The sequence below is a fragment of the Rhinatrema bivittatum genome, chromosome 19 (genome assembly GCF_901001135.1).
Source record: "Rhinatrema bivittatum chromosome 19, aRhiBiv1.1, whole genome shotgun sequence".
Classification (NCBI taxonomy): domain Eukaryota; kingdom Metazoa; phylum Chordata; class Amphibia; order Gymnophiona; family Rhinatrematidae; genus Rhinatrema; species Rhinatrema bivittatum.
Window position 1 is genome coordinate 36543849 of NC_042633.1, and position 22458 is coordinate 36566306.

The following is a 22458-nucleotide window of genomic DNA, read 5'->3' on the forward strand; positions in this document are numbered from 1 at the left end:
TGGAGCTCACCTCACCACGGCCCGAAGAAGAAAAAGGTCACGTCGAAACGTGCAGGTGCTCCTCCTCCCGAGAAGATCAGGGCCGCTGCAGAGCCCATCCTGCAGCGACCCGTGAAGAGGAGGCCCAGAGGTAAGAGAGAGGCTGAGGGCCCGTAGAGTGCGTGTATGAGGTGAGTTGAGCGATTGTGTGCGTGTATGAGGTGAGTTGAGAGATTGTGTGTGGGAGTGAGGACCTGAATGTTTGCAGAGACAGCATGTGAAAGAGCCTGTGTGTGAGAGAGACAGCATGTGACAGTGAGAGCCTGTGTGTATGAATGATTGTATGAGAGAGAGCATGTGACAGTGAGAGCCTGTGCTTGAGCAAGACAGCATGTGGGAGTGAGAGAGAGCCTGGGTGTGTGAGAGTCAGACAGCACGTGCAAGAGAGAGACTGTGTGTATGAATGATTGTATGAGAGAGAGCATGTGTAAGCATGTATGTTTCAGAAATTCTTATGTACAAGTATATGTACTGCAAACTGGTAATTGTTAGTGTAAGAAACTTGTTTTTTCATCATAGTTGTCCTGACAACGTGAACGTGTTACATTATTGATATCATAAAAAATATTCTTGTTCTGAATCAGAGCAGGGGCTAAGTTCTTGCATTGACTTGCAATGTTACCGTCAAATTTTTACGCAAGATGCAAATCATTGATGGAGGGAGGGGGCGCCGAAGAAGTCTCTTGGCCCGGGCGCCAAATTGTCTAGCTACGCCACTGAAATGGCCCTCATCCGTGAAATCGGGGCAACCCAGGAAACCGCCTGAGGTTTGTTTTAATTATTATAAAAGGACTCCTAGGTGGGAAAAGGTAGGCGTTTACTAGCGACGCAGAATATGCTCGGCGCCGCAAGTTATTGAAACAGGGGCTGGCATCTCCGCGCCACGAGTGCCACGAGCCGCTCGCCTGGTCAAGATATCCACACTGAATATTCCCGAGGCACGGTTGCGTGCAGTCTCTGGTTGCTTGAGACCCTCTCTCATTGTGGGCATTTTGAAAACCCCTCCGGAGTTGCATGGAGCACACGAGGGAAGTCGTGTGGGTCACCTTAGAATCCGTCAGCCTTACCTGCTTCGGATTAGTCTGCGGTAACGTTGCTCCCCTCGAGGACCCCCCCTTCCCCAGCTGTGATAAAAGCCATCCGAAGTGCGCGAAAGCATCTCAGTTGGAGTCTGTGCCGTATTTTGGGCTGACCTAGGAGTGTAAATGCTTTTCCACCGAGGGTGCCCTCCCAGGCTTTGCCGTTTGCAAACGAGAACCTGTTAGGGACTGTAGTGGAATAAGCAGCAGACAGCCCAGTGAAAGATCGGAGCCTGTGATGCTGTGAATCATGTGCCTTGCCTTTTATTCACCCAACATTACCGGCTTCTCTGTTGAAAAGCTCGTTTCAGAGCACACACCCTCCCCCATCCAACAGATGGCCGGAGGGTCTGGCCACGTCTGGTTTAGTAATGCAGGTGCGAGTTATTATTTGGTAAACATAGTTTGTGCGCCCCCTTCTACGAGGTGCGGTTTGATGTTCACGATATTTAACATTTTTCTAGTGCCACTGCATGGATGCAGCGCTGCACGGCGGGGGTAAGTCCCTGCCCCCCCCAAAGGAGCTTACGTTCTAAGCAGATACCTGAGCCATTGGGAGGGAAACTGGCTTGCCCTGGGTCAACAAGATGTGTTGGTGGCAGAAGTGGGATCTGAACCCTGCTTTTCCCTCCCATTGCTGTAACCACAGAGAGCCAATCCACTTCCCCTCCTGCACACCCCAGATAACTGGAAACCCAAGCCAGCCTCCCTTGCACGCCGACAAAGAAACGCGCTGGGCTTAGATCTCGTCGTTAATGTGTTACGCGGCCCGGAAAGAACGCTGCGCAGCTCTCCCTTGTTGTAGCTCCGGGAAACCCCGTCCGCCCGGCTAAGAAAATAATTTTTTTTTTTTTTTTTAATAAGCTTGTACGAAGCTGCCTCTGTGCGAACGCCAGCATTTTTATCTCTGTCCAATCTCAGTCTCAGCTCTTGTCATCGTCAATCGAGGACATTAAGGGAGGGTGCAAGAACACCCATCCGGAGGAAACGTGTGACGCTGGCCCAGATCTGTCATGTCCCTTTTTATTAATGGGTTTGCGCTCGCTCTCTGTTTTTTGTTTTTTTTTTAGGAGGAGAAGAGAAAGTGTCCCAACTTATTGGGAAGGGGGTATCTCCCCCCTCCATCCTCAACCTTGACCCTCAGCCAGCAGCTGCTCTTGGCTGTGCCGCCCGCTGAGGTCATCTCAAAAGTAGGAAGCGCCGACCCTTTCTCTCTGCAAGCCTGAGGCTCTGTACGTTTTGAAAGGAGCACGGGTGCTTCTTATCAGATCCAGACTGTTTTGTTGGTTTTTACGAATCGGTACTCCTGGGTAACGCATTTTGTAGGCGGTCGAGAGTCTGGCTCAAAAGTCGGATTAAACAAAGTTAATTTCAGTTCGTTGCCCAGGGGGTGAGCAACCACAGGGCACCAGATGCCCAGGCTGAAGAGGAAACTGCTGTGGTGGCACTCCATCTGCCCCCTTCCCAGCTCTCCGCTCCTGCCTATGGGCAACAAAACCTTAAATCCGGCCCTGTCCTTACTGTCTCCTCAGCCCTCCCTTCCATTACAAATGAAGTGCCAGGCTGGGTCAAACCAAAGCTCTGCCTCCTAACCAGGGATAAGCAGTGGCTTCCCCTGATCTACATGAACTAACAGTGATTCATGGACCTTTCCTCCAGGAACTCATCCAAACCCTTTTAAAACCCAGCTACACTTAACTGAAATTGTGACAGGAAGGCGGCCATCTTGGTTTCTGAGATGCTCCAAGGGCAGCTATCTTTGGCTTCTCAAGAGCCTGAAACTCCCGGTGATAGCGCAGTGCTGAGAGCTGGAGCAGGCAGCTGTAGGTGTCAAAGACAGGGTGAGAGATGCAGCACTACTACCACCCGATTTCTTTTGGGGGCAGCGACTGATGTGGACGAGGCTGAAGTCCACAGCTGCTGCTGAGAAGCCTGAAGCTCCAACACGCCACGGGATGCTGTAAGAGACTCCTCTGGTGCTGCTGCCGGTGACAGGGAGCGTCTGCTTCCACCTGCCTTGAGGCAACACGGTTTTGTTCACAGAGACATTTAGCCAAGGCAGCCAGTGAGCAGCAGCAGCTTCTTGGGTGAAGGGATAACAGGAGCTCTGCCTGGAATGGACCTGAGGAGAGGGCCTCAAAACAGAGATTAAAAGGAGGAGGGGAACAGCAGGAAACGATGAACAGAGACCCCCTCCGGGCAGCAGGGACGGCGCGTCGCCTAGGGCGGCAGCTGTTGGTGGGCGGCAAAGAGCAGCCATGCGGGGGCCCGCACCACTCATGGCCGAGAGGAGTAGAGACTCGGCGGGCCGCGAGCAGCGCTTCCGTTTGTGTGCGCGTACGAGAGGGGGGGGGGGGGGCCGGGCACCTAATACCCTTGCACCGACCCCCGTCGCATTTAACACCTACAAGGGTGTGAAATAGGACAACCAGGGATAGGTTTTTGTGAGCTTTTTACCTGTAGTGGCCCCCGTACGGAAAAAGGCAACATCCTCGCAAAACCCGCAAAGACGGCATGGATTTTTTTTCTTTTTTTTTTTGTAATTTTAATTTTGTTTTATTTCAAAATATTTCTTTATTGTTCATAGTAAAGCCATTTCCATTTGCAAAAAAAACCCCACAGTCAGATACAGCTGTGCATAATAAGCTCTTCGAACCCTCTCTCCCCCTCCCTCCGTCCCCCAGTACTGTAAACTCGCAGGGGCTCTGTGCCCCCCCTCCCCCCCCCCCCCCACTGATATACACTGGAAAACCAGGAAGGTGCTTATAATCATTTGCTCTCCAGGCCAGAAGCAGCATCCCGGCCCGGACGGGATTAATGCAGCAGATACACGCAAATTACTTGCTTCGTCCGCTTCGCTTGGGTCAGAGCCTCGCCCTTTTCAGGAGAATCTTTTAATGCTGATAAAAGTTTTCAGGAGAGATCCTACTCCTTTTTTAGCAGTTCCCGCAGCTCTGAGGGTGTAGCTGTGCTGTTCGTCGTCGTGTGAAAAAAAAAATATATATATCGCACCGCTGCAGGCACACAGCACGGACAGGCGAAGAGCAGATCTACATGTGAGGCCCATGCGAAGCATGAATGCAGCACGGACGGCCAATTCACATCGGAGGCCCCCTGCAGGCCTCGCACCGACATAGGGATCAGGCTGCTGTTATAGGATGATTTCTCTCTGTATAACGGGGTTTGTGATTTCATTTCGAATCCCCACCCTCCCCTGGCTGGGGAGAGGAAGGCTGAGAGGTCTCTGTCCTGGGTGAGGGTGAGAGGCCCCTCCCTCCTTCCTGTCTGATATGTCTCATTACCCTACCGTCCACCTTTCTCAGTCTTGGTTGGTTTTGGTTTTTTTTTCCTCCTCCTCCTCCTCAGTCTTCCCGGTGCCTTTGCAGGGCTGCGGCGTTCCGAGGCCGTAATTTCATCTCGGTGAAGGGAATGGAAAACTCAAAACCTTTCCAGTTATACCAGTTTATACCCTGCAGGGACATATGGGGGGGGTGGTAGAAAAGGAGATAAAATCAGTGTATTGACAGATTAAAGTTATAAGTTACAAATAAATACATTCAGATTACAAATCCGGAAGGGGGTGAGAAGATCCGTGCCAAAGGTTTCTCGCAGCGAAAAACATCTGCTGTGAAACAGAGAGAGTCTGTCACAGGACCGAGTGTTCCTCTGAAGGGAGCTTCTCCTGTAACACTGGGGACTGTCACAGTATCGAGTGTCCTCTGAAGGGAGCTTCTCCTGTAACACTGGGGACTCTGCCACAGGACCGAGTGTTCCTCTGAAGGGAGCTTCTCCTGTAACACTGGGGACTCTGTCACAGGGCTGAGCGTTCCTCTGAAGGGAGCTTCTCCTGTAACACTGGGGACTCTGTCACAGGGCTGAGCGTTCCTCCGAAGGGAGCTTTTCCTGTAACACTGGGGACTCTGTCACAGGATCGAGTGTTCCTCCGAAGGGAGCTTCTCCTGTAACACTGGGGACTGTCACAGTATCGAGTGTCCTCTGAAGGGAGCTTCTCCTGTAACACTGGGGACTCTGCCACAGGACCGAGTGTTCCTCTGAAGGGAGCTTCTCCTGTAACACCGGGGACTTTGCCACAGGACCGAGTGTTCCTCTGAAGGGAACTTCTCCTGTAACACTGGGGACTCTGTCACAGGGCTGAGTGTTCCTCTGAAGGGAACTTCTCCTGTAACACTGGGGACTCTGTCACAAGGCTGAGCGTTCCTCTGAAGGGAGCTTCTCCTGTAACACTGGGGACTCTGTCACAGGATAGAGTGTTCCTCTGAAGGGAGCTTCTCCTGTAACACTGGAGACTCTGCCACAGGGCTGAGTGTTCCTCTGAAGGGAGCTTCTCCTGTAACACTGGGGACTCTGCCACAGGACCGAGTGTTCCTCTGAAGGGAGCTTCTCCTGTAACACTGGGGACTCTGCCACAGTATCGAGTGTCCTCTGAAGGGAGCTTCTCCTGTAACACTGGGGACTCTGTCACAGGATCAAGTGTTCCTATGAAGGGAGCTTCTCCTGTAACACTGGGGACTCTGAAACAGCACTGAGTGTTCTTGCGATAGATCCTGTAACAAACTACGTTCTCCCAGAGGACTGAGTGCTCCCATGGCAGCTCTTGTAATGCTGGGGACTCTGTCAGCGGCCGAATGTGTTTTTTGTTTGTTTTTTTTTTTTTTGCGGCAGCTTTGCCTGGAACCCCCACGTCACAGGACTTGAGTGGTTTTTGGGGCTCCCTGGCACGCCCCCTCCCTCACCTGATGGTCCTTGGTGTTGCTGTACATCCCGTTCAGGTTGGAGTAATGACAGTTGCGGTACCACCAGGCCCCGCGGTACGAGACGGCGCAGGGCAGGATCTGCCGGTTGTAGTCACGGTCCCGGGTGGAGAAAACGCTCCCGCTGTGGTAACTTAGGGAATCTCCTGCTCAGAGAGAGGGAGAGAGAGAGGGAGAACAAGCCCCAAGGTGAGAGAGAGAGGGAGCAAGGAACGAGGAGAGGGAACACCCAGGGTCAAAACTAGCAGGGAGTGGTCTCTCTCTGCCATTGGGTGGCACTGCCCCTTTTCAAGACCGTGCTGCTGTCCCTTATCCCGGCTATCTGCTGCCGTCCCCGGGGATCCCTCAGGCCCTCCCCTCCCAGCGCTCTCATTGCGGTCTCTGAGGCCGCTACCCCTTGCGTTCCCCCCCCCCCCCCCCGCTCTGTTTCTCACTGGGGGGCCTACCTGCGGTGCCGCTATATCTCCCCAGCCGCAGCCGGTAATATTTGGATTCCGGTTCCACGCGGAAGTGGTCATAGACGGCGTAGACGGATTCGTTGTTCGTGCGCAGGTCGACGCGAAGCTCGTACACGCCCTGAGAGGTCAAGCGATGCAGGTTGTTGTTGCCCTGGAACATGGGGAGGTGAGTGTTAAACCCAGCTCACGAGCAACACCGCCGGTCCTGAGAGCTCATCTCCAAGCACTGAGGGGGTTTAAAGGTGCAGGAGGTACAGAGCCTGTCAAACTCTAAGGCACTGGGGATGGGAGGGCTGAGGGGATGGGCACAGGGATACAGAGCCTCTCACCTCTAGGGCACTGGGGATGGGAGGGTACAGGGGTACAGAGCCTGTCACCTCTAGGGCACTGGGGACGGGAGGGCTCAGGGGATGGGCACAGGGATACAGAGCCTGTCACCTCTAGGGCACTGGGGACGGGAGGGCTCAGGGGATGGGCACAGGGACACAGAGCCTCTCACCTCTGGGGCATTGGGGACGGGAGGGCTCAGGGGATGGGCACAGGGATACAGAGCCTGTCACCTCTAGGGCACTGGGGACGGGAGGGCTCAGGGGATGGGCACAGGGATACAGAGCCTGTCACCTCTAGGGCACTGGGGATGGGAGGGCTCAGGGGATGGGCACAGGGATACAGAGCCTGTCACCTCTAGGGCACTGGGGACGGGAGGGCTCAGGGGTTGGGCACAGGGATACAGAATCTCTCACCTCTAGGGCACTGGGGACCGGAGGGCTCAGGGGATGGGCACAGGGATACAGAGCCTCTCACCTCTAGGGCACTGGGGATGGGAGGGTACAGGGGTACAGAGCCTGTCACCTCTAGGGCACTGGGGACGGGAGGGCTCAGGGGATGGGCACAGGGATACAGAGCCTGTCACCTCTAGGGCACTGGGGACGGGAGGGCTCAGGGGATGGGCACAGGGATACAGAGCCTGTCACCTCTAGGGCACTGGGGACGGGAGGGCTCAGGGGATGGGCACAGGGATACAGAGCCTGTCACCTCTAGGGCACTGGGGACGGGAGGGCTCAGGGGATGGGCACAGGGATACAGAGCCTGTCACCTCTAGGGCACTGGGGACGGGAGGGCTCAGGGGATGGGCACAGGGATACAGAGCCTGTCACCTCTAGGGCACTGGGGACGGGAGGGCTCAGGGGATGGGCACAGGGATACAGAGCCTGTCACCTCTAGGGCACTGGGGACGGGAGGGCTCAGGGGATGGGCACAGGGATACAGAGCCTCTCACCTCTAGGGCACTGGGGACGGGAGGGCTCAGGGGATGGGCACAGGGATACAGGGCCTGTCACCTCTAGGGCACTGGGGATGGGAGGGCTCAGGGGATGGGCACAGGGATACAGAGCCTGTCACCTCTAGGGCACTGGGGACGGGAGGGCTCAGGGGATGGGCACAGGGATACAGAGCCTGTCACCTCTAGGGCACTGGGGACGGGAGGGCTCAGGGGATGGGCACAGGGATACAGAGCCTCTCACCTCTAGGGCACTGGGGACGGGAGGGCTCAGGGGATGGGCACAGGGATACAGGGCCTGTCACCTCTAGGGCACTGGGGATGGGAGGGCTCAGGGGATGGGCACAGGGATACAGAGCCTGTCACCTCTAGGGCACTGGGGACGGGAGGGCTCAGGGGATGGGCACAGGGATACAGAGCCTGTCACCTCTAGGGCACTGGGGACGGGAGGGCTCAGGGGATGGGCACAGGGATACAGAGCCTGTCACCTCTGGGGCACTGGGGACGGGAGGGCTCAGGGGATGGGCACAGGGATACAGAGCCTGTCACCTCTAGGGCACTGGGGACGAGAGGCCTCAGGTGATGGGCACAAGGATACAGAGCCTGTCACCTCTAGGGCACTGGGGACGGGAGGGCTCAGGGGATGGGCACAAGGATACAGAGCCTCTCACCTCTAGGGCACTGGGGACGGGAGGGCTCAGGGGATGGGCACAGGGATACAGAGCCTGTCACCTCTGGGGCACTGGGGACGGGAGGGCTCAGGGGATGGGCACAGGGATACAGAGCCTGTCACCTCTAGGGCACTGGGGACAGGAAGGCTCAGGGGATGGGCACAGGGATACAGAGCCTGTCACCTCTAGGGCACTGGGGACGAGAGGCCTCAGGTGATGGGCACAAGGATACAGAGCCTGTCACCTCTAGGGCACTGGGGACGGGAGGGCTGAGGGGATGGGCACAGGGATACAGAGCCTGTCACCTCTAGGGCACTGGGGACGGGAGGGCTGAGGGGATGGGCACAGGGATACAGAGCCTGTCACCTCTAGGGCACTGGGGACAGGAGGACTCATGGGATGGGCACAGAGATACAGAGCCTGTCACCTCTAGGGCACTGGGAACGGGAGGGCTCAGGGGATGGGCACAGGGACACAGAGCCTGTCACCTCTAGGGCACTGGGGACCGGAGGGCTCAGGGGATGGGCACAGGGATACAGAGCCTGTCACCTCTAGGGCACTGGGGACGGGAGGGCTCAGGGGATGGGCACAGGGATACAGAGCCTGTCACCTCTAGGGCGCTGGGGACAGGAGGGCTCAGGGGATGGGCACAGGGACACAGAGCCTGTCACCTCTAGGGCACTGGGGACGGGAGGGCTCAGGGGATGGGCACAGGGATACAGAGCCTCTCACCTCTAGGGCACTGGGGACGGGAGGGCTCAGGGGATGGGCACAGGGACACAGAGCCTCTCACCTCTAGGGCACTGGGGACGGGAGGGCTCAGGGGATGGGCACAGGGACACAGAGCCTGTCACCTCTAGGGCACTGGGGACGGGAGGGCTCAGGGGATGGGCACAGGGACACAGAGCCTCTCATCTCTAGGGCACTGGGGACGGGAGGGCTCAGGGGATGGGCACAGGGATACAGAGCCTGTCACCTCTAGGGCACTGGGGACGGGAGGGCTCAGGGGATGGGCACAGGGACACAGAGCCTGTCACCTCTAGGGCACTGGGGACGGGAGGGCTCAGGGGATGGGCACAGGGACACAGAGCCTCTCACCTCTAGGGCACTGGGGACGGGAGGGCTCAGGGGATGGGCACAGGGACACAGAGCCTGTCACCTCTAGGGCACTGGGGACAGGAGGGCTCAGGGGATGGGCACAGGGATACAGAGCCTGTCACCTCTAGGGCACTGGGGACGGGAGGGCTCAGGGGATGGGCACAGGGATACAGAGCCTGTCACCTCTAGGGCACTGGGGACGGGAGGGCTCAGGGGATGGGCACAGGGATACAGAGCCTCTCACCTCTAGGGCACTGGGGACGGGAGGGCTCAGGGATGGGCACAGGGATACAGAGCCTCTCACCTCTAGGGCACTGGGGACAGGAGGGCTCAGGGGATGGGCACAGGGATACAGAGCCTCTCACCTCTAGGGCACTGGGGACGGGAGGGCTCAGGGGATGGGCACAGGGATACAGAGCCTGTCACCTCTAGGGCACTGGGGACGGGAGGGCTCAGGGGATGGGCACAGGGACACAGAGCCTCTCACCTCTAGGGCACTGTGGACGGGAGGGCTCAGGGGATGGGCACAGGGACACAGAGCCTCTCACCTCTAGGGCACTGGGGACGGGAGGGCTCAGGGGATGGGCACAGGGACACAGAGCCTCTCACCTCTAGGGCACTGGGGACGGGAGGGCTCAGGGGATGGGCACAGGGATACAGAGGCTCTCACCTCTAGGGCACTGGGGACGGGAGGGCTCAGGGGATGGGCACAGGGACACAGAGCCTCTCACCTCTAGGGCACTGGGGACGGGAGGGCTCAGGGGATGGGCACAGGGATACAGAGCCTCTCACCTCTAGGGCACTGGGGACGGGAGGGCTCAGGGGATGGGCACAGGGATACAGAGCCTCTCACCTCTAGGGCACTGGGGACGGGAGGGCTCAGGGGATGGGCACAGGGATACAGAGCCTGTCACCTCTAGGGCACTGGGGACCGGAGGGCTCAGGGGATGGGCACAGGGATACAGAGCCTGTCACCTCTAGGGCACTGGGGACGGGAGGGCTCAGGGGATGGGCACAGGGACACAGAGCCTGTCACCTCTAGGGCACTGGGGACGGGAGGGCTCAGGGGATGGGCACAGGGACACAGAGCCTGTCACCTCTAGGGCACTGGGGACGGAAGGGCTCAGGGGATGGGCACAGGGACACAGAGCCTCTCACCTCTAGGGCACTGGGGACGGGAGGGCTCAGGGGATGGGCACAGGGACACAGAGCCTGTCACCTCTAGGGCACTGGGGATGGGAGGGCTCAGGGGATGGGCACAGGGACACAGTGCCTGTCACCTCTAGGGCACTGGGGACGGGAGGGATCAGGGGATGGACATAGGGATACAGAGCCTGTCACCTCTAGGGCACTGAGGACAGGAGGGCTCAGGGGATGGACACAGGGATACAGAGCCTCTCACCTCTAGGGCACTGGGGACGGGAGGGCTCAGGGGATGGGCACAGGGACACAGAGCCTCTCACCTCTAGGGCACTGGGGACGGGAGGGCTCAGGGGATGGGCACAGGGACACAGAGCCTGTCACCTCTAGGGCACTGGGGATGGGAGGGCTCAGGGGATGGGCACAGGGACACAGAGCCTCTCACCTCTAGGGCACTGGGGACAGGAGGGATCAGGGGATGGACATAGGGATACACAGCCTGTCACCTCTAGGGCACTGAGGACAGGAGGGCTCAGGGGATGGGCACAGGGACACAGAGCCTCTCACCTCTAGGGCACTGGGGATGGGAGGGCTCAGGGGATGGGCACAGGGATACAGAGCCTCTCACCTCTAGGGCACTGGGGACGGGAGGGCTCAGGGGATGGACATAGGGATACACAGCCTGTCACCTCTAGGGCACTGAGGACAGGAGGGCTCAGGGGATGGGCACAGGGACACAGAGCCTCTCACCTCTAGGGCACTGGGGATGGGAGGGCTCAGGGGATGGGCACAGGGACACAGAGCCTCTCACCTCTAGGGCACTGGGGACGGGAGGGCTCAGGGGATGGGCACAGGGATACAGAGCCTCTCACCTCTAGGGGACGGGAGGGCTCAGGGGATGGATGCAAAGTCTTTCAGCCCAGAAGGGAGAGGATTTGGGAAGGAGAGAGAAGGCGGTAGGGTTTGCACCTTACCCCAGGCCAGCTGAACAGATGTTTCCCTCAGGGCATAGCAGGGATGTGAGGTTCTGACATTAATCAGTCCGAATTACGTCTCCCTGCATGCAATGGGGCAAAGCCAGGATTTGCCTGACCCCGGGGAAGGGGATGAGGGTTGAGATGGAAAAGCTTAGGAGGAAAAGGGAGCGGGCAGAGCCCCCCCTTTCGCTCACCGAGCCAGAACTCCTGGGTCAGGTTGCCGAAGCCGGCTGCGTACTCATCCCAGTCTCGCCAGAAATCCGTCTTCCCGTTCATCCGCCGCTGGAAAACCTTCCCAATGACCCCAGGCAAACACAGGCATTAGGAGGTGGGAAGGGGATGGGGGTGGTTATTACTGCACAGTCTCCACCAATTAACTGCCCCCCCCCCCTCCCGTGACAGGAGTGTGATAAGGGCAGGTCAAAACCCCCCCCCCCCCACCACCAGAGGGGGGGAGAGGCTAAATCTTTCCGTCCCCCCCCCCCGCAGATGGCGCCTGATCCTTAGGCACAGTTTGAGCCAGTCCTGGTTTTTCTCTGCCCCTCCCCATTGCATGCTGGGACTGGTAGTTCCCACTCTACATGGGAGGAAGTGATAACAAATGGGACAAGTTGGTGGCTTCCCTTCCCCCTCCCACTATTTTCCCCATCTTGCACCAGGCAATGCTGTAAACCCTCTTCCCTCCCCCCCCCCCCCCCCTTAACCTGGGGTCACCACCTTACCCCAGGTCGACCAGAGAGAAGGGCTGATCCTGGTCTTCATTTTGCCTCCTCGCATGCAGAGCGTTGTAGATCTGAGATGTCCCTCCCGTGTCCCCATAAGGGAATCGGAGCGTGCGCCTCCGGCGGCGTCACGCGCTGAAGGTGAACTTTATCCCTAGGAGGATCAGAACTACGCTACCCCTGCATGCAATGGGGGGACTCCAGAGCCTGAATCTGCCTATTCCCTGCACCTGGCGTGAGGCAGCCACCCCCCGCCACGACCCGTAACCCCCCACCACCACCACCGCTGCTGCTTGTACTCACGAGCCAGCCTCCCCCGTCCGTCTCCACGTCGCAGAAAACCTTCAGCGGCTGCTTCCGCTCTCCTGCCAGGAAGATGGTGGCCGGCCCGGAGCGGGCGATACCGTTCAGCTGCTCCTCCGCACAGTCCCGAGGAAAGGGGTACCTCAGCCACCCTGCAGCGGATGGGGGAAGGGAGGGGGCTGCTGGTAATGCCGGTAACAGGGGGGAGGGGGCAGAGGAAGAGACGCAAGGCAGGAAGGCGAGAACCTCCCCTCGGAGCAGGGTGCGCACCTTTCACCCCGTCTACGGGGGGGGGGGCGAGGGGGTGAAAAGGTGGCCGAGCCGAGGGGGTTCCCTTAATGACCGCACTCGGGCGCATCCCCCCCCTGCAGGGGAGCTGGACCACCAGGGGGATATCCAGGAGCCGTGGTACCTCGTCCCCACTCCCCCTCCCCGTACCTGTGGTGAACCAGGTGCTGGTAGGTGCTGTTCTGACGTCCCCCCTCAGCGCCTGCAGGCGGGCCTGGTACCGGGTGGACGAGAAGAGATCCGTAAGCTCGTGGGAGGTGGCCGAGGCGGGCAGCTTGACCTCCTGAAACGTGAAGAGAAAATGACACCGGCTGGAGAGAGAGAGAGCGAGAGGGTGGGGAGCGAAGGAAGAGGGGGAGATGAGGAGAGACATGGGGGTGAGAAAAAAAAAGAGAGAGAGGGCCATAAGGACTGACAGACGGAAAGAGAGAGCAGGACAGAGGGATGCTTGCATTTATTTATTTATTTAAATCTTTTCTATACCGTGGTTAAGAAGGATCCGTCACAACGGTTTACAACAGGGCACATAAAGTAAGGATGCTGAGATATATTAATTTACACAGGTGCAGTAATGATTCGGTAGATAGTTTTCTCAATGATATAATTGGTTTGTGATACAATACTGTCCAGGAATTATCAGTTTAAAAACAATTCTAACTTTATAAGTGTCAACTTTTCTCTTCTGGTGAAGAGCGAGAAGGTAGAGTAAAAACAGATAGAACTATCGCTACACACCTTATTTTTTCATATCTCTCACTTCGCCTGCCTCACTGTTTCCCCCTTCTCTGTTTGGTAGGCTTGCTTGAATAGCCAGGTTTTTAAGCCTTTTCTGAAGGTTTTGTTGTCTCTTTGCAGCCTTAACTCTAGTGGCATGGTGTTCCACAGTGTGGGTCCTGCCAAGGATAGTGCTCTCTCTCTCACTTGAGTTAGTCTTGCTGTCTTAATTGATGGGATAGTAAGGAGTGCTTTATTTGCTGATCTTAGGTTTCTGTTTGGAACGTGTACGGGGAGGGCTGTGTTAAGCCATTCCGCTTTTTCGTTATGTATTAATTTATGTAAGATGCAAAGTGTTTTGTATTGTATTCTCTGCTCAACAGGTAACCAGTGTAACTCAGCTAGGGTTTCGGTGATGTGGTCTCTCTTGTTTTTACCGGTCAAAATTCTTGCAGCAGTGTTTTGTAAAATTTGTAGTGGTCTGAGTGAGGTGTATGGTAAGCCTAGTAGTAGCGCATTGCAGTAGTCGGTGCTTGCAAAAATCAGTGCTTGTAGGACTGAACGAAAGTTCTTTGGCGTTAGAAGTGGTTTGAGTCTTCTGAGTACCATAAGTTTAGCGTATCCTTCTCTAACTTTTAAGGATATATGTTGTTTTAAGCTTAATTCGGAGTCAATTATAACTCCTAGGTTCCGTACTTTCTCCGCTAGCTCAATCTTTTGGTTGTTTTTGAGTGTAATAGTGTTTTGAATGATCTCTGTCTTTTTGCGTTCCAGATGTAGGAATTCTGTTTTCTCTGTTGATTACTAGCTCCATTTGGTTTAGTAATTGTTTTATGATGTCAAGGTACATGTTAGCGATATTTAATGTTTTTTCAATAGTTTCATCTATGGGAAGTATTAGCTGTATATCATCAGCGTATATATAGTCTGTTATGTCCAGCCCGGCTAGTAGATGGCATAAAGGTAACAGGTATATGTTAAAGAGTGTAGCAGATAGAGCTGACCCCTGTGGTACTCCAGTTTGTAGGTGTATTTTTTCTGACATTACGTCTTTGATTTGAACTTGGAAATATCTGTTACTTAGATATGATCTGAACCATTTTATAGTTATGTTACTCAATCCTATTTCCTCTAGTCTATTTAAAAGTATGTCGTGATTTACGGTGTCAAATGCTGCTGATAAGTCCAGCATCACTAAAATATAGTGTTTGCCATTGTCAAAACCTCTCATGATGTTGTTTGTTAGTGCTAGCAGTAATATTTCTGTACTATAGTGTTTTCTAAAGCCATGTGGTGATGGATACAAGATGTTGTTGTTCTCTAAGTGCTCCGCTAGTTGCTTTTGTATAGTTTTTTTCGATTAATTTGGCAATTAGTGGTAGGTTTGATATAGGTCTGTAATTGCTCAGATTGAGCGGGTCGGTGTTCTTTTTTTTTTTTTTTTTTTAAATTGGTTTAACAATTGCCCCTTTTAGATTATCTGGAATGATTCCTTCCTCTAGCGAGAGATTCACTATCTTTGTTAATGTTGGGGATACTGTATTGGCTACTTTTTTTTATTTCAGTGGTTGGTACTGTCACATGGATGAGGGGCGGGGTTTAGTTTTCTTAGCTTAGACTCAATTTCTATTTCAGATACCATATCAAATGTCTTCCATTGTTCAACGTCTCTCTTTTTTTCATTTTGATTTCCTGTTTTGTTGTATCTGGAATTTTTGTGTTTAGATTTTTTGATCTTGTCACTGAAAAAGTTGGCTATTTCATTACATTTATTTACTGGTAGGTTTAGTGGGGAGTTGGATTTGTCATTAGTGAGATCTCTTACAATGGAAAATAAGGTTCTAGGGTTGTTAGCATATTTCTCTATTTTAGTGTCGTAGAACTGTTTTTTTGCATTGAGAATTATTTGTTTGTAAAAGGCTCTGTGTTTTCTGTACTTGCTTAGGTTATGGGTGTTTTTATTTTTTCTCCATTCTTTTTCAGGTTCCTTTTGACTTCTTTTATTTTTTCATTGTGCCAGGAGTTTGTTTGTTTTAGGTTCTTTGACGTTGATGTATCTTGTTGGGTTTATCTCCTCGGCTAGGTTATTGGTTGCTTGCATCCATGTTGTGGCTGCGGAGCAGCAGTTGGAGTAGTCTAATTTTGTTAGCTTTTCTTCTAACTTGTCTTTTAGTAATTCAGAATTATAGGGTGGTCGATTTATTTAAATTTACTGGGCTTACTTTTTTTCTTGTGTTAGAGGTTCAATGAATTTCAGGTTGGATTTTATGAGGAAGTGATCCGACCAGGGGATGGGTGTGTAGTCGCTTTTCAAGTGTTCTAAGTGAGTGTGGTTAATGAATGAGATGTCAAGAGAGTGACCTGCTTTGTGCGTGGGTTTGTCGGTTGTTAGAGTGAAACCTAGTGCGGTCATAAAGTCCTATAGTGTTTGGCAGGTGTTGGATAATGGCTTGGATGGATGGCCGGGAGAGTGCGGGGTGGATATCCGAGCGTCCCCTTCCCCACCTTCAGTTCCCCGGAGGGCGTCTCCTCGTACGTCAGGACGTAGGCCGAGGGCGTGGCCCGTGGGGCTGTCCAGGAGAGCACCGCCCCGCGGGGAGTCACTCCGCTGGCCACCAGATCCCTGGGGGCATCGGCGCCTGGAGACGGAGAGAGAGACAGACAAAAGTCAGCCGGAGAGATGACGCCGAATCTCCTCCGGACGCACGCCACGGGGGGGGGGGCCAGCGAGACAGACGGGGGGGGAGGAGAGAGGCGGCAGGAACGGCATTGATGGCCGATTGGGGGGGGTCAATACAGACCGGTGGTGAAGGCGGTGCTGGCCGGGGAGCTGCTCTTGGAGCCTCTGGTGCTGTGAACCTGGACCTCGTACTCCGTATCCACGCTCAGGCCGCTGAGCGGCAGACTGGACTTGTCCTCGGAAACGGTTTCGGTGATTGTCGGAGCTGCAGGGGGGGTTTAAGAAAGGAGGGAGATGAAAGGCGGAGGGGGGGGGAAGGGTCGGCCCCCCCTTCCCTCCCCGCCCTGCCCTGCCCCCAGCTCACCGTTCTCCGCTCCGTAGGCGACGACGTAGGCGTCCACGGCGGCCAGGGCCGGCCTCCAGAGCAGAAGAGCCGAGGAGTCGCTGACGTTCACGGCCCGGAGGTCGGTGGGCCCGTCGGCGACTGGAAGAGGAAAGGGACGGGGGGGGGGGGGGGGTTAGACGCTGTTCGCCGTGCAAGGCGAGGCTCGAGGGCCCGAGCGCGCACACCCCGGAAGGGGAGGTGGTGCACACGATGGAGACGGTAAAATGCAAATCGAGGGGGTGCAACAAGACGGCAACCCTTTTTTTTTTTTTTTTTTAGGGGGGGGGGGGGGAGGAAAGGAAGGTTTAGAAGAAGAGGTGCGGATGAAAGGGAGCAGGACTCAGAAACACGGCGGCCCCTTCCACGCCGACTGCTCAACTCTACGGTCCCTGCCAGTCCCCCCCCCCTCAGAGATCCCCCTGCGTTCATCCCAGGCATCATTCTCGCCTCCGCCACCTCCACGGGGGAGGCCGCTCCACGCATCCACCGCCCTGCTCTGTAAAGAAATATCACCTGAGATCACTCCCGAGCTGCCCCCTTTGCCCCTCATCCCACGACCCCCCTGGTTCCAGAGCCTCCTCTACCCCCCCTTGAAAGAGGCTCAGCTCCTGGGCGTCCCCTCTCGTATCTCCCCCTACCTCGCCTTTCCTCCGGGGACGTGCGCGCTCAGATCTCTGATCTGCCCCCCTCGCTGGCCATTTCAGTAGCCTCCCAGGGGGAAGGGGGGGTGGACCTGGGTGCGGGGTCACTGAGCTTTCTCTGCTCGCCATTACCTGTGGTAAGGAAGCCCATGAGGGGTTCGCTCTCCTCGAAGCCGCGCAGCGCCATCACGATGACTTCGTAGCGTGCCCCGGGGATCAGGCCCGTGATGGCGGTCGTGGTCTTCCTGCCTTCCACGTTGATGCTCTGAGGTTCCCCTAGGAAAAAAAACAAAACAAAACACAAGGACACGAAGACGCTAGAAATGAGGGAGAGGGAGGGAGGTCACGCCCCGAGCGGCGAGCGAAGGGCTCGCGGGGACCCTCCTAACCAGGGTCTCCCCCAGGAGTGCCAGGTCACAAGCAGCCGTAAGAACCCAGGCCCAGCTCGGCCTCTCCCCACCCCAGAGTGCGGAGGCGCGGAGACGGTCGTTCCCCTCCCCCCCCCCCCCCGACGCCGTCGCGCTCTCTTACCTCCATGGGCTAGCTGGAAGGAGACCTTGAACCTGTCCACGGAGGCCAGCGGCGGCCTCCAGCTCACTGCGGCGGAGGTCTCCGTGATGTCGCTGAACTCCAGGTCGCGGGGGGCCTCCAGCTCTGCCGGGGGAAAGGATGCGTGGCTTTAGAGAGAGAGAGCTCACCACGGGGGAAGGAGGAGACAGACGTGCAGCCGGCGGCTGAGGGAACGGAGGGCCCCGGCGCCCACGGGTAACATTCTGCGCGCGTGTTCCCCTCTCCTACGCGCCGGGAGAGCGCCTCCCACCTGGGGCCGCCTCCTCCCGTCTCCGATGGGGTCAAGAAGCAAGAAATAGCTGCAGGGTTCCGACCCCCTCCTCTCCCTGTCCTGGGCTGGGGTCCTTGGATTTTGTGCGAGAGGAGCAGATGAGATTCCTCAGCTGGGCTGGCCCCCCACCCCCCCCCCCCCCTGCTTCCTTCTGCATGAAATCACAGACCTGGCGGGGAGGGGCTGCGGGCTGGAGCGAAGATCCTTCTGAGGGCCCGGGGAAGACAGGAAGGGGGTATCAAAAGGGAGGCAAGGTGGGGGTGAAAAGTGAGTAGCCCACAGAGCCGGGGACTGGAAATGAGGCACAGGGGGATAAAGGGACTCACGCCGAGGTCAGTGACAGAGCCGGGGATTAGAACTGAGGTATAAGGAGATAAAGGGACTCACGCCGAGGTCACACACACAGAATCAGTGACAGAGCCGGGGACTGGAAGTGAGGCACAGGGGGATAAAGGGACTCACACCGAGGTCACACACACAGAGCAAACAGCAGAGCCGGGGATTAGAACTGAGGTATAAGGAGATAAAGGGACTCACGCCGAGGTCACACACACAGAATCAGTGACAGAGCCGGGGACTGGAAGTGAGGCACAGGGGGATAAAGGGACTCACACCGAGGTCACACACACAGAGCAAACAGCAGAGCCGGGGATTAGAACTGAGGTATAAGGAGATAAAGGGACTCACGCCGAGGTAACACACAGAGTGGGCGGCAGAGCCGGGGATTAGGAATGAGGCACGAGGTGATAACCCCCCCCCCCTATTCACCCCGAGGTCACACATGTGGACGGTCAGCCCGGTGTGCTTTGACCTCGAAAGGATTTTGACACGTGCCCAGTCGCGCTGTGAGCTTTTCGGCGCTCGGGGACACGAGCAAACGCCTGAGTTGCAAGTGCCGCTGTTTTCTTATTACACCCACAGGATGCCCCGGGACCCTGGACTGCAGTAACTCCTTCCTTCCCGCTGTTGAAAGTTCAGGGAAGTCGTGGGACACCGGGATGTCGTCGGGCATCGCACAAGTCGCCTCACCTTTGGACAGTGCATCATGGGAGTCTGACTCCTGGTCACGTGACGCTTGTCTGACCAATCATAATGCACAATCCCTCTCAGGCTTTTTTTTTTTAATTAAAAATTTTTTTTTTTAAATTTTTAAATTTTTTTAAATTTTTTTTTAGTTTTGCATTCCATAAAGGATCTCACTTACCCACTCGGCTAGTTCGGCCGACGGTGCTGAGGTTGGCTCTCGCCTGGCCCGCCTGGACGCCGTAGAGGGTGAAGCTGTACTCCGTGTTGGGCTGCAGGCCCCCCAGCGGTGCTTTCCGGAGGTCCCCGGCCACCACGGCCTCTGTCTCTGGGGTGGCGCCGGTGGAGACCCTGTAGCGGATGAGGAAGTTCTCGAAGGCCCCGTCGGGGGCATCCCAGGACAGCTGGAGGGCGTGGGATCCGACCTCCGAGATGTGCAGGTCATCGAGCAGGGCGGCCGGCTGGCCGATGGCCTCTGGATAGGCTGCAGGGGGTGAAGGGAGAGAAGAGAGAGCATTTGGGGTTTTTTTTTGGGGGGGGAGGGGTGCTCTCTCTTGGAAATAAGTCGACTGCAAAAAAAAAAAATACGCGCGTTGAGGAATAAAGAATAGAGAAGGGGGAGAGAGAGAGAGAGCGTGCAACTTAGAGAGGGAGGGAAAAGTGCTTCGTAACACTATGCTGGCACACTAAGGGGGGGTCACTACTGGCTCACAAGGAAGAGCCCCATCCTAGCCTGGACCCCCCCTTGTCCTCAGCTCTCCTGGCTTTACAGCTTCCAGCCATGCGTCAAAGCCCCAAGACCGGGGCAGCCGAGCGAGGGCCTGAAAAACACAGGGCTCGCCAAGCCAAGGCGATGGCCACCACGACCGGCCTCCCCCCCCTCCCCCGGTGTTACCTGTGGTGGCCTCCGCTGACTGGGGCCTACCGCGCCTGTCCCCAGCGATGCCGTAGAGGCTAAACCTGTATCTGCCGGAAGGCAGGGGGGGCCTGCCACGGCGCTAGAGCGCTGCTGCCCGTCGGCGGGGACCTCGCGGGTCCCGCCCTCCACCTCCTCGTACCGAACCACAGAGGAGTCGAAATCCCCGCCCCTGGACCGTCCAGGAGAGCCGGGAGGGAGTCCTTGGTGACCTCTGAGATGGAGAGGGCCGCCCCCCCCCCCCCCCCAAGCCGGGGTGCGGGTTTCGCAGGCGACGCTGGAACGAAGCAATAGAGAGAAACTTGCCTCTCACCGCCCGGGGCAGGCCCTCAGAACCGACGGGGGAAAGCTTAAATCCCAAAAGGATCTTGGGAGGCATGAACAGACGTGAGATTTCGGAAGAAACGGGCCGACGTGAAAAGAAGAGAGAACTCGAGTCCTGGAATGTGGAGAGAGGTTCGGCGGTACCTGTGGTGCCACCGGCGGATACGGGCGGGCCGCGCCAGTCTGCTAGGATGCCGTAAAGGTTGAACGTGTACTTCTCGCTGGGTTTCAGGCCCAGGATGGTGGCGTTGCTGGCGGAGCCGTCCACGGGCACCTCCTGCGGCTCCCCGTCTGCGTCCCTGTACTGGATCAGGAAGGAGTCGAAGGCCCCGCCCTGCACGGTCCAGGAGAGCCGGAGGGAGCTGGCGGTGACCTCGGAGACGGCGAGGCCCCCCAGTCGGGGCCACCCGGGCGTGCTTTTCTCCGGCGATACTGGAATAGAGAGGGTAGGAGGAGAGGGGGGTTAGATCATGGACGGCCACCTCCTAACTTAAAACGGTAAAGACGGATTCCTACGGGCAAGAAGAAGACGCCCCCCGGGGCAGATGAAAAAATATTCATTAAAATAAACTAAAGGGACACCAGGCCAGACACCTCCTGTTGGTTCATGTCTTGCCTGATGTCAAGAAAGGCCAACGCTATCTCCCCCCCCCCCCCTTGAAAAAAAATGAAATGAGAATTTCGCAGTCGGCAGTACCTGTGGAGGCCTCAATGGAAACCGGCTTGGAGCGAGCGTTTCCAGAAATGCCGTGGAGGTAGAACTTGACCTTCCTGCCAGGGGTGAGGCCCGCAACAGTGACGGAGCGTTCGTCCCCGGCGACCGGAACCTTCTGGGCCCTGCCCTGGGCATCCCTGTAGAGCAGGAGGAAAGAGTCGAAGCGCCCGCCGTGGGCCGTCCAGGAGAGCCGGAGGGAGTCCTCAGTGATCTCGGAGACAGAGAGGTCCCCCAGCCGGGGCTGCTGGTCAGACGTTTCCTTCGGTGACGCTGGAAGGACGCAACAGAGAATGAGTAATACTCTTGTATGGGATGGAAGAGGTTTTTTGGGGTTGTTTTTTTTTTTGACAGGACCTGTGTGCATTCTTGGTGGTCAAATCACCTTTCACCCCCTTCTCTCAATCCTAGGACAGCAATTCCGGAGATGGTTACAGCTGGCCAGTCTGAGTCCTGTGACACTAAACATGTAAAGTGCTGAAGCACTAGACAGCAGATGGTAAAAAATTAAAAAGGAGGAAAGAGGACAAGAGCTGGAGAGACTGAATAAGAGAGATGGAGTGATAGGTGGAAGCCAGAGAGAGAGGAAAAGAGATGAAGAGAGATTTAGCCGGAAAGGGGGCGGCCTGAGAAGGCAAGAAATCCTGTTGATGTCTCTCAGCCCTGTGTTCTAAACTAGAAGTACTCCCGTCCCTATAAACAAGGTCTTAGGCCCCCTCCTTAGAGGAGGACGCGCTTGATAAGTTGTGGACTCAGAGCGCACTCTCTATACAGCCTCATCTGGAGACAGACACCCCACCCCACCGAGTGCAGCAGCCTTCAATGGGAACCTCCCCAAGGCGGTCCCGGGTGACGGCAGCTCTTCCAAAGATACCCTAAGCTGCAAGGCATCCAGAGGGCAAGCAACCAATGCATCATAGTTTAGTTTTTATGATATGTAATTTTATAAGACTGTGTATAATGTTTTAATGCAATGGCAGGTTTGGTATAAGGGATCAATAAATGCATTAAATAAATGAATAAACACAAGATCACGTGTGCTCTCCAGGAAGGTGAACCAACGGCTGAAGAGCTGGATCATCGTGAGATATGAAGACCTCGAGGGGTCACCAGGCGTAGGCTAAGCACAGGAAAGACATGAATTAGACTGGACCCTCATCTTAGATGATGCCAGATGAGTAACCAAGTGGCCCATCCGGACTCACGTGAGTGAGCCATCACTGGATCGCTCCACGGAAGGATCCAGGATGATTCAATTGACCTCGCAGTCGTAAGGATCTGCAATGTGAGAGAGGAACGTTGGTCAGCAGGCAGGGCTGCAAGGAACGTCCTGAGTCAGGATGCATCCCGGCCCCTCTCTTAGCGAGGGCAATGGAAACTTTGGAAAGCACAAAAG

The 22458-nt window shown here is 56.2% G+C and overlaps 1 protein-coding gene across 1 annotated transcript in view; it reads right to left on the reverse strand.

The window, feature by feature from the left end:
• Positions 1 to 4387: 4387 nt before the first annotated feature.
• The window catches only part of TNXB (tenascin XB), a 43679-nt gene continuing 25608 nt past the window's right edge, over positions 4388 to 22458 (reverse strand). The window contains 14 exon segments of the mRNA XM_029584528.1: positions 4388 to 4588; positions 5873 to 6036; positions 6337 to 6498; positions 11708 to 11804; positions 12539 to 12690; positions 12977 to 13109; positions 16046 to 16179; positions 16342 to 16485; positions 16585 to 16704; positions 17379 to 17522; positions 17778 to 17900; positions 19292 to 19594; positions 20495 to 20782; positions 21048 to 21335. Of these exon segments, the coding sequence (XP_029440388.1) occupies positions 4481 to 4588; positions 5873 to 6036; positions 6337 to 6498; positions 11708 to 11804; positions 12539 to 12690; positions 12977 to 13109; positions 16046 to 16179; positions 16342 to 16485; positions 16585 to 16704; positions 17379 to 17522; positions 17778 to 17900; positions 19292 to 19594; positions 20495 to 20782; positions 21048 to 21335 (2360 nt within the window). The 3' untranslated portion in view covers positions 4388 to 4480.